Here is a 15,070-nt window from a genome sequence, read left to right as displayed (position 1 = left end):
TTTGAAGGGAGTTTTTCAATAAAATTTTACAATTTTCTCCATCAAGGGCCTGTGCATAATTAGATTTATGACTAAAGAGTTTTGTTTGTTTTTGTAATGCTATAAGTGGTATTTTTTAAAACTTAATAGACTTTATTTTTTGGAGTAGATTTAGGCGAGAAAAATTGAGTAGAAAATATAGACAGTTTATTGTCCACAATAGCCAGACTGTGGAAGGAGCTGAAATGCACTTCAACAGATGAATGGATAAAGAAGATGTGGTTCATATATACAATGGAATATTTGTCAGTGATCAGAAAGGATGAATACCTACCATTTACATCAACATGGATGGAACTGGAGAGGATTATGCTAAATGAAATAAGTCAAGCAGAGAAAGGCAATTATCATATGGTTTCACTCATGTGTGGAATATTAGAAATAGCACAAAGGATCATAGGAGAAGGTAGGAAAAAATGAATGGGAAGAAACCAGACAGGGAGCGAAACCATGAGAGACTCTTGACTCTGGGAGACAAACGGGAGGTTGTGGAAAGGGAGGTGGGTGAGGGCATGAGGTAACTGGGTGATGGGCTTTAAGGAGGGCACATGATGTGATGAGCACTGGGTGTTATATGCAACTAATGAATCATTGAACACTTAAAAAAAGAAAGAAAGAAAGTATAGAGAGTTTCCCTATGTGCCCCAACCTCTCTCTGCCATATGGTTTCCCTATTATTAACACTTGCATTAGTATGGTACATTTTTATGATTGATGAGCCAATATTGAGGTATTATTATTAACTAAACTCCACAGGTTACATTAGGGTTCACTCTTTGTGTTGTACATCCTATGAGTTTTGACAAATGTATAATGATACATATTCACCACTACAGCATCATACAGAATAGTTTCATTGTCCTAAAAACCCCCTGTACTCCACCTATTAATCCCACCCCCCACCATGAACCTCTGGCAACGACTGATCTTTTTACTGTCTCCATTGTTTTGCCCTTTCCAGGATGTATGCTTTTCAGATTAGCTTCTTTCAGTTAGCATATGCACTGAAATTTTCTCCATGTCTTTTAATAGCTTGATACCTTATTTCTTTTTAGCACTGCTACTGTTTGTTTGTCCATTTACCTATTGAAGAGCATCTGGGTTGCTTCCACATTTTGCCTGATTATGAATAAAGCTGCTACAGATATCGACATGATGGTTTTTGTGTGGACATAGGTTTTCAGCTTCTTTGGATAATTACCAAGAGTGTGATTGCTGGATGATATGGTAAGAATATATTTAGTTTTGTAAGAAAATGGCAAACTTTCTTCCAAAGTGGCTCTACCATTTTGCCTTCCCACCGGTAACATGAGAGTTCTTGTTGCTCCACATCCTCCCCAGCATTTGGTGTTGTCGGTGCTCTGGATTTTGGCCATTCTAGTAGGTGTGTAGGGGTATCTCGTTGTTTTAATTTGCAATTCTATAATGACATGTGATGTGGAGCATCTTTTCATAGGCTTATTTTCCATCTGTATATCTTCTTTGGTGAGGTGCCTGTTAAGGCCCTTGACCCATTTTTTTTTAAATTGGGTTGTTTGTTTTCTTATTGCTAAGTTTTAAGAGTTTTTTGTATATTTTGCATAACAGTCCATTATCAGATATATCTTTGCAAATATTTTCTCCCAGCCTATGCCTTTTCTTCTCAGCTATTGGTTTTTTGTAGATGTCCCTTATTGGGTTGATGAAGTTCCCTTTGGTTACAAGTTTATTGAGTGTTTTTATCATGAAAGGGTGTTGGATTTTGTCCAATGTTTTTCTATATCTATTGGGATTATCATGTAATTTTTGGTTTTATATTTTATTGATATGACATACTACATTAATTGATTTTCAGATGTTGAACCAACTTTGCATTCCTGGGATAAATCCCATTTGATCATTGTGTATATATATGTGGCTGGTTTGCCTATATTTTATTGATTGTGCTTAATAGTTTTGCATTCTTCTTGAACTTTTTTTCTGGTATGCAATTAGGTTACTTGGAATAGTTTGATCTTTTCTTATCTTTCTTTAAAACTTTAGGGGGAAACAGAGCAGCATTTGTTCTATAGTTATTTCCTACCACTGAAGCAAGACCCTTTTGAATACTCTACCCTATGCCTTGTGAGTCATGAGGTTTCCAGTGTGACTGGTGGGAACTGGCTCTATTCCCAGCTCTCTAAGAACTCCAAGACTCCAGGAATCTGGGGGGCAGTTAGTTAGCTAGTTTTCTCATATGCATGTGCTGTTCGGTACTCTGCTGAATACTTGAGAGGGATCCTCTGTGAATCTCTGTGATTTTCTCTCTGTGCAGGTGTTTCCTTTTGATTCTGTCTCTGTCCAAGCTAACTGTAGCAGCCTTGGTCTCCTCAGACTCTCAGCATCCTTCCTTATTTTCAGAGAAATACAAAACAGTTGTGGTATAATGGAAAGAGAACTGGGTTGTGAGTCAGGAGGCCTGGTTTTTAGACCCTGCAATACCATTGCCTCATTGTATGACCTGAATCATGCATCTGTTGCTCTATGAGCCTCAAAGAGATCTGTTTAACGAGAGAATTGCTTTAGATGACTCTTTAGCTCTAAAATGCATAGTAACATACATGTGTCCCGTGCTTCACAATTTACAAATAACTCATATCCCCTCTTCCTAATAATTCGACATGGTAGTCAGGGCAAGAATCATTATGCTGTTATATAAGTGAGGAAACTGAGTCTTAAAGTTTTGGTATCACAAAGCTCATTAAGTAGTAGTATTTGGACTCAAATTCAGGCTCTGTCTCCCCAAATCCAGTGCTATTTCCACTTCATATACTAAATTCCATGATCCTGCAGTTTCATTTGTTCACTTAACCAATACTCATTGATTATGTGTTCCAGCGTCTGTGCTTTTGGGGCAGCAATTTTAAGAATATCCCAGTATTCATCAGAAAGTGATACCAACCACATGAGTCATTTTTTCTTGAAAAGAACACTTTTATATTAACTGGCAGATGTTCAGGAAGGTTCATTCAGCGTGGTGGAAAGTTCCTCATATTTTTGCCATCTCAATGAATATATCAGCTAGATTAGCCCAACCCAAGTGGTATTTGGTTATTTTTGAGTTCTGGGCTCAGTGTGGTATTTCCCCTTGTCCGCTCAGAGGCACTGTACATACTGAGCAGTTTTCCTCTTTTGCAATTACTACTTGGAACACATTTGATGTTGCAGTCCAAAAAAGTTTCTGATACTAAAGATAGCTGCTATTTGCAGCATGGAGACTAAACCCTGATGTAGATTGGCTAAATGTCCCAGGGCTTGGCACCATGACACTCGGAGACTTCTCTGATGTTCCCTTATAGGGTTAGATTCTTGGCAGTGCCTTTCCCCAGCTCTCCAAATTGCACACAACACTCCGGCTGCTGCAAATATGAGGACCTTTAAAAAGACCAGCTTGGCATTGGGTATTAGGAAACTGCACACAGAGGACTGTTCTTGCATAAGTTCTTTCAGTCCATCACTCAGCAAATATTTGTTGAGTGCCTATTTTGTGCCAGGCAGTGTGTTAGGTGATTGAAATATCTCAGTGATAAAACAAAGGTCCTTCCCTTATTAAACTTACATTCCAGCAGGGGAAGACAGATACTAAACATGGTTCATACATGAATTTAACTTTAGTATATTGGAAGGCCTTATTGAGAAAATGACATTTAAGCAAAGACTTGAAGGAGTTAACTTTATGAAACTTCAGAGAAAGAGCAGTCTAGAAAGAGAGAACCATCAGTGCAAAGGCCCTGAGGCAGGAGTGAGACACACATATTTGAGGAACAGCAAGGAGACAGAGATAGCAAGGTAAGTGGCAGAAGATCAGACAGATAACAGGAAAAGGGACCTAATAGTACAGGGTCTTACAAGGCATTTTAAGGATTTACAATTTTCCTCTGAGTGAAACGGGGAGCAAAGGAATGACACAATCTGACTTAACATGATAGAAAGATTTTTTTGGCTGCTATGTTGAGACTATACTATAGGGGTCAAGGGCCAAAGCAGGGAGGCCATTTAGAAGGCTAACCCATTAATCCAGGCAAGAGATGACGGTGGATTGGACCAAGTGGTAGCAATGGAGGTGGTGAAAAGTAGTAGGATTCTGGATATATTCTTAAGGTAGAGCCATCACAATTTGCTGACAGATTGTTGTGACATGAGAGAAGTGATAAGGTTGATGCAGTTGTTTCTGGCATGACCAGCTGGAAGGATAGAATTGCCATCTAATGAGAAAAGGAAAGTCATCAATGTGCAGATTGGAGAGAAAGATCAATAATTTAGTTTTAGACATGTTGAGCTTGAGATATCTTATGTTCATGCAAAGCTCTGGGTGTGAATGTTTGTAAAAATTTTATTCATAACCTTCAAAACTGGAAACAAATCAAACGGCCTTCAACAGATGAAATGCTAAATACATTGTGGTACATCTGTACAACTGAGTACTATATAGCAATAAAAAGGAATAAACTACTGATGTACACAACCACATTGATGAAATCTTAAATGCATTATGCTAAGTGAAAGAAGCCAGACTCAAATTGTTACGTACTATATGATTCCATTTACATAGCATTCTGCAAGAAGTGAAACTAAAGGAACAGAAAACAGATCAATGATTGTCAAGAAATGGAGATATCAGAAGGAATTGACTATGCAGCGGGCACAAGGGAATTTTTAGGGGTATTGGAAATGTTTTATATGTTGATCGTAGTGATAGTTACACAACTCCATGTGTTTGTCAAATCTCATAGAACTATACGCTAAAAAGGTGGATTGTATTGTATATAAATTGTACTTCAATAAATCTGAGTTAGAATATTATATATAGGCCAGTGATGGGTAGTAAGGAGGGCACGTATTGCATGGAGCACTGCGTGTTATACGCAAACAATGAGTCATGGAACACTACATCAAAAACAAGGGATGTACTGTATGGTGACTAACGTAACATAATAAAAATTAAAAAAAAATATTATATAGTCCATTCTTCAGGTTGCTGGGGGTAGAACATATATTCTTTGAATTAAAATAAGTGAATCAATGAACATGAGGCAGTGCTTGTATTAGGGAAGAACAATTACCTTTTGTGAATGAAGTTTCCGCTCTTAAGTCTGTCATAAAGTACCTTTATTTTGATTGCAAGTGCTAGTACCCAAAAGTGGTGACCAGCCTTGGCCACCATTGTCAAATGCACAATGTATGATCATCACAGACTCTGATTATCTTAGTGAGGAAAGAGTATGAGGGTTAAAGCAGTCACACAAAACATTTGGCCGTACAGGTGGGATGAATGTTTCTTTGGTCTGTTTCTTCTTGCTTTGGTATCTGTAGCTGTGCTCCACATGTGTCAAAGGGCAGCTTTGAGCTGTACCCCACTAGGAAATGGAAAATGGAAATTTTTGGAAAGATTTTTAAAATTTTGCCTATTGTACAAATTTTTAAAATTTTACCTATTGTACAAATTGTACAAACAGTTCTTGATTTTTCTAAATAGTTTGCATCTGTAGGTTTTTGTTTAGAGACCAGCTGTAGAGAATTACAGCTCCCAGCCTCAGACTTCCAGATTCTATCTTTGCACATTCTGAAATCAGTCAATGTTATTTTACAGGTTTGCAGCTCGTGAACTCCCTCAGAGCTGTTATGGGCCCCATCAAAAGGAAACGGCCTGCCTTGGCCTCTGCTTTCCTGCTCTGTCTTGATTTTGCAAAGTTCCAAGGAAACACAAGAATTATGGTACCTTGTCAGACACAGAGGAAGGCTTTACATCTGTCCCAGGTCTTTGGAGCTCCCAGTTCTCATTATTAGCTTTGATAGAAACTTCCAGTGGGGCCTAGCCAGACAGTAGTCCACAAGCCCCTGCCATTAGATGGATTACAGTTACAAAAATCAGCCTTGGACTGTGAGCTGCCCGTAGCTTATCTTAATGCCACAAGAGCATTGAAATGAGTGTCTCTAATTAGCCAGGCATATGGTTTTGCTGCATACATGAGCCCTACCAAACACAGTTAATCCAAGTTTATGGGCTTGTTTCCATTCTGTCCCCAGTCTCATCTGCCCTTTCCCACCTCTGTGCCACTGTTGTGGCTTTTCTTTCCATCTGAAATACTCTCTTGCTCCTAGCCCCTCAGGTATGCCTGTTGAAATTCTCCCGTTCTTCAAGGCCAGGTTTCCATCCCCTCTCCTCTCAGAGGCCCTCCTGAAACTCTGTCCTGGAACACTTCTTCCCTCCATTGACCCTGCTGAGTGATGCATATGTCCCTGTCTTAATACTCTTTCTAGACCACAAGTGATGAGAGGATAGAGACAGGGTTCATTCATCCCTGTACCTGTCCACACCTTCCCTCCTCCACCCCCTACTCCACATCTCATCTCTGCATCTACCACAGTTCCCTGCTCAGAGTGGGCAATCAGAAAATGTTTGCTGATGTGGAAAACCAAAAGTCAGAATGAGCAAATAATTGAAATTCTGCTATTTGTATTAACCCATGGGAAATCAGACAAGTTTTGAGTATATGCCACATGGCATCCAAATATCTAGTACTGTCTTTAAGTGTTTCAAATTTCAAAATATAAAGCTTGGTTATAATTAAGACTTCAAAATTCTGTAGATTTTTCTTACCTTCACATAGAAATTTCAAAAAAACACTTCAACAAACAAAAATGAATGTCTGCTTGAATTTAAGAGACTTGTGGATTCTGATTGTTTAAAACAAACTTCAAAGCAGAAGGGAACTGAGCAGTATTTAATTCAAAGATTTCATCTGATTACAGGTGAGACACACTATCCCCTGTGTGAATGGCAGCAAAAGGCTGCATTGTCAATTAGAGAAAGAAACACAAATGTGGAAGCCGAATTCATACCTTACCTGATTTGAAACCTGAATTATTTACTGTTGAGATTTATATGAGATTAGATTTTTTTGCTTAAACACTAAATCAAGCTTAACAGGAAGAGATATTGCAAATAAACAATGTTCTCTCAAATGGTGTTTTTAATACTTTCATTAGAAAGGAAACCAGCAAAAAATTTAAAATAAAAAAAAAAGGAAATCTAGCTGAGTTTTTTATTGCAGACCCTGATGGCTCTATAATTTTTTTATTAAAGATTTTATTTATTTATTTGACAGAGAGAAAGAGCACAAGCAGGGGGAGAGGCAGGCAGAGGGAGAGGGAGGAGCAGACTCCCTGCCGAGCAGGGAGCCAGATGCCAGGCTCGATCCCAGGACCCCAGGATCATGACCTGTGCCGAAGGCAGACGCTTAACCGACTGAGCCACCCAGGGGCGCCTCTATAAATTTTGATGTGCCGTGCTCCAGAATTCATGCACCCATCATGAGAGAAGTTGCTCCTCGCCAGCTTATAGGTGCAGCAGGGTTTACAAGTACTGGCTTAGTGCCCAGGAAGGTCTGGGTTCCAATCTTATCTCTGCTACTGACTTGGGCAAGTCCTTTCTCCTCTCTGGGCCTTGGTTTCCACATCTAGAGAGAACTGAATTCTGGTTTTTTTTCTTTCTTTCAATGAACCATGGGCAATGAAGTAAAGATAGTTATGTTGCAGTTCTTTCACTGTTTTATGTTACTGCTCATTAGTTTATTTGCAACCACACCCTATAGTTTTTAAGAATGCTAACAACTTAAGAGACTGAGATGGTGCCAGTTTTTTAAAAGAATGTCTCCGGCATTTCATCTCTCTGGATGTATTAACCTTATCATCATTGTGATGAGTCAATTTTAAAGTCAAACAAGAAAATGTCAAACTTCTGTTGGTTTCCTCACTTGCATTTGTTACTATGGAGAAACGTCCTTGAAAGAATTGTATTAAAGCAGCATCAATTAGTTTAACTTCCTCAATCTATATTTGCACCTAGAATATTCTGTTTAATGCATGCTTCTGCCACATTGTGGCAGTTATGGGTCAAGAAAGTGCAGGCATCAAAGTATACTGGGAAATTGGGTTGCCAGCACTCAGAATCTGTCCATTACACCTCTAACCTCTGTGTATTACCCCAGCCACAGATGCCTGCAGAGACTTATTTGTGGGCCTTGGCATAACATATGACTCATTCATGTAGGTCTCTCACCTTTCAGGATCTGCCAAGAGCAGTCTGGTCACTGGCATGAGGAACAAGATCCTGGTTTGGGCCCATAAACAAGTCATTCAACTGTCGAGGAAATTACCTATTTTGTATCCAGATGTTTTGAGTTCATGTACAGTCTTAGTAAAGTGGAGTTTGTTCAACTGGAAGAGCCAATTTTGTTGCTGTGTATTGATGGACCATCCAGAGACAGTTTCCTTTTGAGGGATTGAGGGTGTCGAGCTAGCTAGCTGATATCCAAGGTCCCATCCAGCTGGGAATCTCGGCCTATGGAAACAGAAATCTCATGTCTGATGAGTTAGCCTTGCTGTTCAAAGACATACTTCTCCATCTCTTTTCTTTATCATTTATATTATTACAGTTATAGGATTTTAGTGGCATTCTTACCTGCTTCAGGAAGAGAGGTGGAGGTGAGGTGATTTTTTTAACCTGGTTACTGCTCTACAAAATAGTCAAGTTTATTTTTTATTTTTTATAATAATTTTTTATTATGTTATGTTAGGCGCTATACAGTATATCCTTAGTTTTTGATGTAGTGTTCCATGATTCATTATTTGCGATAACACCCAGTGCACCATGCAATACGTGCCCTCCTTACTACCCATCACCAGTCTATCCCAATCCCCCACCCCCCTCCCCTCTGAAGCCCTCAGTTTGTTTCCCAGAGTCCACAGTCTCTCATGGTTCATTCCCCCTTCTCTTTACCCCTCCTTCCTTCTTCCCTTCCTTCTCCTACCGATCTTCCTGCTATTTCTTATGTTCCATAAATGAGTGAAACCATATGATAATTGTCTTTCTCTGCTTGACTTATTTCACTTAGCATAATAATCTCCTCCAGTCCCGTCCATGTTGCTGCAAATGTTGGGTAATGGTTCTTTCTGATGGCTGAGTAATATTCCATTGTATATATGGACCACAGCTTCTTTATCCATTTGTCTTTTGAAGGGCATCTCGGCTCCTTCCACAATTTAGCTATTGTGGACAATGCTGCTATGAACATTGGGGTGCATATGGCCCTTCTCTTCACTACATCTGTATCTTTGGGGTAAATACCCAGTAGTGCAATTGCTGGGTCATAGGGTAGCTCTATTTTTTAACTTTTTCTTACCAGAATATTATATCTTTGTTGGTAAATGTCCCATATGCACTTGAATGTGAATTCTGATGTTATTTAAATTATTCTGTAAATGTCATTAGGTTAATTAAATTGACAATGTGGTTCAAATTTTCTATATCTTTACTGTTTTTCTATCTACTTGTTTTCTCATTTATTGAGTGAGGGGTATTGAAATCTCTGATTATCATTGTAGACTTTGTTTCTCTTGCAGTTCTATCAGTTTTTGTTTCATGTAATTTGAAGATCTTCTATTAGTAACAAAATGTTTAGGATATTTTGTTCTCTTGATTAATTGACAACTTCATTATTATTAAATGACTTCTTAGCTTTGATAATATTTTTTCCTCTGAAATCTCTTTTGTCTGATATTAATAGAGCCACTCTGGCCTATGGTTAACTCCATCACCTCTTTCCTACAGTGACAAAACCCAAATGAGAGACTGTCTACCTAAGGAGGTAAATGAACTGAAAATGGTCACAAAGTTTCTCCACCTAGAAGCTGGAAGCTTGTTACGGCTGTTCATAAAAAAAGAATTCCACCAGTACTCCTCCAGGAAGGTAAGGTCTATTTCTCCAGAAGGCTGCAGGAGAAGGAAAGGAGTTAGGATGCTAAGAGTGCCCGCAGTAAAATAAAAGTGCCTTGTGGGTGAAGATACATGTTGAGAAGACCTTTTCACATAAGGCACTCGTGCCTCTGGCTAAGTCAAGCCCATCCTGGATGTATTCATCAGTTTTAGTTTGTAGTTTTTTGCATGCAAACATCCCTTACAACTTGCAGCATCTATGTATCTGCCTCATCCTCCCTACACTATTAAAACCTAACCCAGATTTGAAACAAGACTAGGATACCCATGGGGCACTTGGGTGGCTCAGTTGTTTAAGTGTCCAACTCTTGATTTCAGCTCAGGTCATGATCTCAGGGTTGTGAGATCCAGCCCCATGTCGGGTTTTGCACTGGTCATGGAGCCTGCTTGAGAATTTCTCTCTCCCTCTTTCTCTGTCCACTGCTTGCCCCCACTCTTTCTCTCTCTCTCTCAAAAAAATTTTTTTTAGAAAAGAAACAAGACTAAGATACCCAACAGAGCAAGTTTATTCAGTGAAGTCTTGATAGCCTGAAGGTAGTGATTTCAGATTGGACAACAAAACTGAGGAGAACTATGTGGTCACTGTAAAAGGAGGTGGGGATAAAAAAGATCTCTGGTAGTAGGCAAGAACTGAATGACCTTCAAGGTGTGTAGGAGTGAAATGAGATGATTCACATCTCTGTACAGACTTAAATATGGCCACATTATCATGGATGGATTGAAGGTAAGATATAAAAAAAAAAAACTTGACATCGGTGAAGGGTGGGAGAGAACAGAATGTATTACTGAATGGGGTGGCTGTGGGGAAGTTTGGAGGAGACACCCTCCCCGCCATGTGACCCACCAAAATTGACATGCAGAGATGAGGAGGGTGACAGGTCAGTGTGGAAGACTCTTAAGGGGTACTAAGAAAATTCCCCCTTTCTCCCACTGCAGCATCTTGGCCTTTCCAGCATCTCCCCTCCCCTGAAGTTTTGTCAACATGGTCTTTTGTGATGTCTAAGCATCCCAGGGCTACCATTGGCTGGGGAGCTTTGTAGACCAAACAAAACTGAAGGGTGTGTACCTTCATTATCCTGGTGAGCATATATAGGCAGGTCAAGAGGCCTGGGGTAGACCACTGGGAATTTTTGCGTGGAAAAGTGACCTATAAACCACAAGCTTCTAGTGGAGTTATAGAACAACCAACTTCAAGCACCACAGGCAGGAAAAAGAAGACCACTTGTCAACCCTGGTCCAGAGGCAGTGGCAAGGTGAGATGACTCTACCCATGCTCTTCCTCATCCCCTTTGATTCCTTGCCCTGTAGACTCCTTCCCTGTCCTTGCCTGGCGCACATATCCTCCTCAGCCTCTCCCTTCTCCTGAAGCCCCTGCTCCCTTCCACCCTCCATCTTCTTCCCCCCAAATCAATGCCCCTCTGTGCTCACCCTATTGTCTTCGCAGGTGGCCAAGACAACTATGAAAGCTAAAAGACAGTTTCAAGGGAGTTTGAGAGAAGAAACCTCTTCCAGAGTTCCCATTCCATTAATTAAGTCTAAAAAAACTAAAGTACCAATACTACTCGGCCATTATCACAGGCTGAATGAAAAGCTGAATCAAAATGAGCCAGAGCAGGACCAAGAGAGTGTAGAGAAACCCACCACTTCAAATGATGACCAGGGCAGTCAGAACGTAAGAGTCGGGCCAGAGACCTCAGATACCTGTGAATTCTCCAAAGTCTAGTCACTAAGAAATGGCCAACTACTTAGAGCCAAACCATGCACAAACAGGGTACATGCATGGTGATAAATAAAACAAAAAACTGTGTGAAAATTTGCGTGTGTGTCTCTGTGTGTTCTCTGATGGTAGGGAACGACAAAGGGAAGAGGCAGGTGTGTGAGAAGGGAGAGAGGTGGGGTTGTACAGGGTTGGGGGTTAGACCAGAAAGTCCACATTTAGACAAACATTGGGAATAAGGACTAGGTAAGGTCTGAGCAGTAAAGACAAATTTCATAACACTATCCCACAAGCAAGGAGGAAAAGGGTATGGTGTTTCTGCATGTGTATGCAGTCAGTTGGGGGGCAGCAACATAAGGGTGTAGATTGCAGGAACCTATATTGAGTGAACTGTGTGGGATGACACTGTCACCACCCCCAAAAGGCAGACAAATACATAAAATACATTACCTCTAGCCCACCTACCTCACAGTGTTGTTTGTTGCATCCTGTCCTCTGCTGTAAGAAACCTAAGACCCCCAAAAGGACCAAAAATTTCACCCTACTAAAAGTCAATGACAACACCCTCAAGGACTGATTATGGCGATAAATGGGAGCATTATTTGCAGACAATTTTTCATTAAACTTTTTATTTTGAGATAATTGTGGACCAACATGCAGTTGTAAGAAATAATACAAATGGGGCGCCTGGGTGGCCCAGTCAGTTGAGTTCCAACTCTTGGTTTCGGCTCAGGTCCTGATCTCCCAGTTGTGGAATCAAGCCCTGCACTGGCTCTGAGCTCAGTGCGGAGCCTGCTTCAGATTCTTTCTCTCCCCGCCCATCTTCCCCTCCCACTCGTGCTTGCTCTCTTTCTCTCTAAAATGAATAAATAAATGGGGAGCACTTTACCCAATTTCCCACAATGGTAACATCTTCCTTTCAGAACAATCAGGATATTGATATTGAGACAGTCCGGATGCACAACATTTCCATCACTAAATGAAACCTCATTTCACCCTTTTATAGACACAGCCATTTCCCTCTTGTTATAGACTGAATGTATGCCCTTAAAATTCATATATTGAAGCTTTAATCCCCAATGTGATGATATTTGGAGGTCAGGGGCTTTGGGAGGTGATTAGGTTTGGGTGAGGTCATGGGGGGGAGCCCCCGTGATGGGATTAATGCCTTTATGAGGGGATGAAGAAACCTAAGCTTGCTCTCTCTGCCATGTAAGAATACAGCAAGAAGGCATCTGTCTGCAAACAAGAGGGCCCTCACTATGAACCAAATTGACTGGCATCTTAATCTTGTACTGCCCAGCCTCCAGAACTATGAGAAAGAAATTTCTGTTCAGTCATCCAGTCTATAGTACTTATTATAACACATTGAGCTGACTAACACATCTCCCATACCCACATCCTTCCCTGGCAACTACTAATATGTTCCCATTTTTATGATTTCATCTTTTCAAGAATGTTATATAAGTTGAATAATACAGTATGTAAGATTTTGGGATTTTTTTCACTTAGCATAATTATCTGAACATTCATCCAGGTTGTTGTGTGTATTAACAGTTCATTTTTTATCATTGAGTAGTGTTCCACGTTATGATGGCCAGTGCCAGGGTAAGACAACTTGAACTGTAATTGACGAATTGCTAAAAGTCTGATGCAGACTACTCTGAATTAAAAACTCCAGGGAGGGTGGGGTGCCTGGGTGGCTCAGTCGGTTAAGCGTTTGCCTTCAGCTCAGGTCATGATCTCAAGGTCCTGGGATCAAGCCCCACGTCAGGCTCCCTGCTCATTGGGGAGTCTGCTTCTCCCTCTCCCTCTGCCCCGCTCTTCACTCATGCTCTGTCTCTCAAATAAATAAAATCGTTAAAAAAAAAAAAAAGCTTCAGGGAGGGGCACCTGGGTGGCTCAGTCAGTTAAGCCTCCGACAGTTGGTTTCAGCTCAGGTTATGATCTCGGGATTCTGGGACCAAGCCCTGTGTCAGGCTCCACGCACAGTGCAGAATCTCCTGTCCCTCTCCCTCTGCTCCTCCCCAACTCATGCTCTCCCTCTCAAATAAATAAATAAATAAAATCTTGAAAAAAAATTAAAAAGCTCCAGGGAGACCCAGTCATGGGGCAAGGGCACAATACTGTGAGCTCTACCTCCAGGACCTCAGCTAGTTTCCACAGTAAATATCAGAGAAAAAAATCCCTCAGGCTTCTGGCAGAGGGAGGGATAAAAGAACCATTTTGAAATATGCCAGAGCACTCTGTTCTTTGTAACAAGGCCTGCCCTCAGGAAAGCTTAGTTAACCAGAGCTTAACCTGCTGGGGTATCAACAGAGCCTAACTGACCAGAAGGAAGGGAAATACCCAGCTCCAGTCAGCTCTAGCTTTCCACGTCGGAGAAAGGAAATACCCAACTCCAGCCCACTCTAGTCATCCTATTCCACCTAAGGGAGGAGAAAAAAAAAAAGAGAAACCCTTGTGAATTTCACAGTCCAGAGATAGAGGCTCACTAAAAGAGTGGGACATACTCATAGGACAATAGAACATTACCCCAGACCTTATCACCACATTACTAAAGGCTTACTCACAGCAGTTCCTTTTACCCAGTACATCATGTTTGGCTATTAAGAAAAAATTACAAGGCATACTAAAAGACAAAAAACACAATTGGAGGAGACAGAGTAGGCATCAGGAGCAGACATGGTAAGGATGTTGGAATTATTAGACCAGGAATTTAAAACAACTATGATTAATGTGCCAAGGGCTTGCATAGATAAAGTAGACAGCATGCTTGTGAAGGTGTAGAGCAAGAGGGATTTTCATTCATTGCAGGTGGGAATATAAAATGGTACAGCCACTTTGGAAGATGGCTTGGCAGTTTTTTTACAAAACTAAATATACTCTTACCATATGATCCAGTAATCATACTTATTGGTATTTACCCAGATGAGTTTAAAACTTATCTGCACACGAAAACCTGCACACAGATGTTTATGCTCGCTTTATTCGTAATTGTCAAAACTTGGAAGCAACAAGAGGTTTCTCAGTAGGTGAATGGATAAACTGTGGTACATCCAGATGATGGAATATTGTTCAGCACTAAAAAAAGAGCTATCAGTCCGTCAAAAGACACGGAGAAGGGCGCCTGGGTGGCACAGTGGTTAAGCGTCTGCCTTCGGCTCAGGGCGTGATCCCGGCATTATGGAATCGAGCCCCACATCGGGCTCCTCTGCTATGAGCCTGCTTCTTCCTCTCCCACTCCCCCTGCTTGTGTTCCCTCTCTCGCTGGCTGTCTCTGTCTCTCTGTCAAATAAATAAATAAAATCTTAAAAAAAAAAGACATGGAGAAAACTTCGATACATATTACTAAGTGAAAGAAGCTTTTCAATCCGAAAAGTCTACACACTGTATGATTCAAACTTCAGTTGACCCTTGAACAGCAGAAGTTTGAACTGCGTGGGTCCACTTGTGTGTCAATTTTTTATAAGCACAGTACAGTACTATAAATATATTTTCCTTATTTTCTAAATAAT

General features: G+C 40.6%; 1 protein-coding gene across 1 annotated transcript; it reads left to right on the top strand.

Annotated features, from left to right (window-relative positions):
- The first annotated feature begins 3,697 nt into the window (after positions 1 to 3,697).
- Positions 3,698 to 11,601, top strand: LOC148106798 (uncharacterized). Its single transcript, XM_087859660.1, has 3 exons — positions 3,698 to 3,846; positions 10,893 to 11,088; positions 11,280 to 11,601. Exons 1-3 carry the CDS (start codon positions 3,698 to 3,700, stop codon positions 11,556 to 11,558), a joined length of 624 nt encoding a protein of 207 aa, XP_087715786.1. The 3' UTR covers positions 11,559 to 11,601.
- Positions 11,602 to 15,070: the final 3,469 nt, after the last annotated feature.

The sequence above is a fragment of the Ursus americanus genome, chromosome X, assembly GCF_024610735.1.
Source record: "Ursus americanus isolate L20-20 chromosome X, mUrsAme1.1.p, whole genome shotgun sequence".
Classification (NCBI taxonomy): domain Eukaryota; kingdom Metazoa; phylum Chordata; class Mammalia; order Carnivora; family Ursidae; genus Ursus; species Ursus americanus.
The sequence above is the reverse complement of the archived record's forward strand: the minus strand, read 5'-3'. Positions and strand labels throughout refer to the sequence as shown.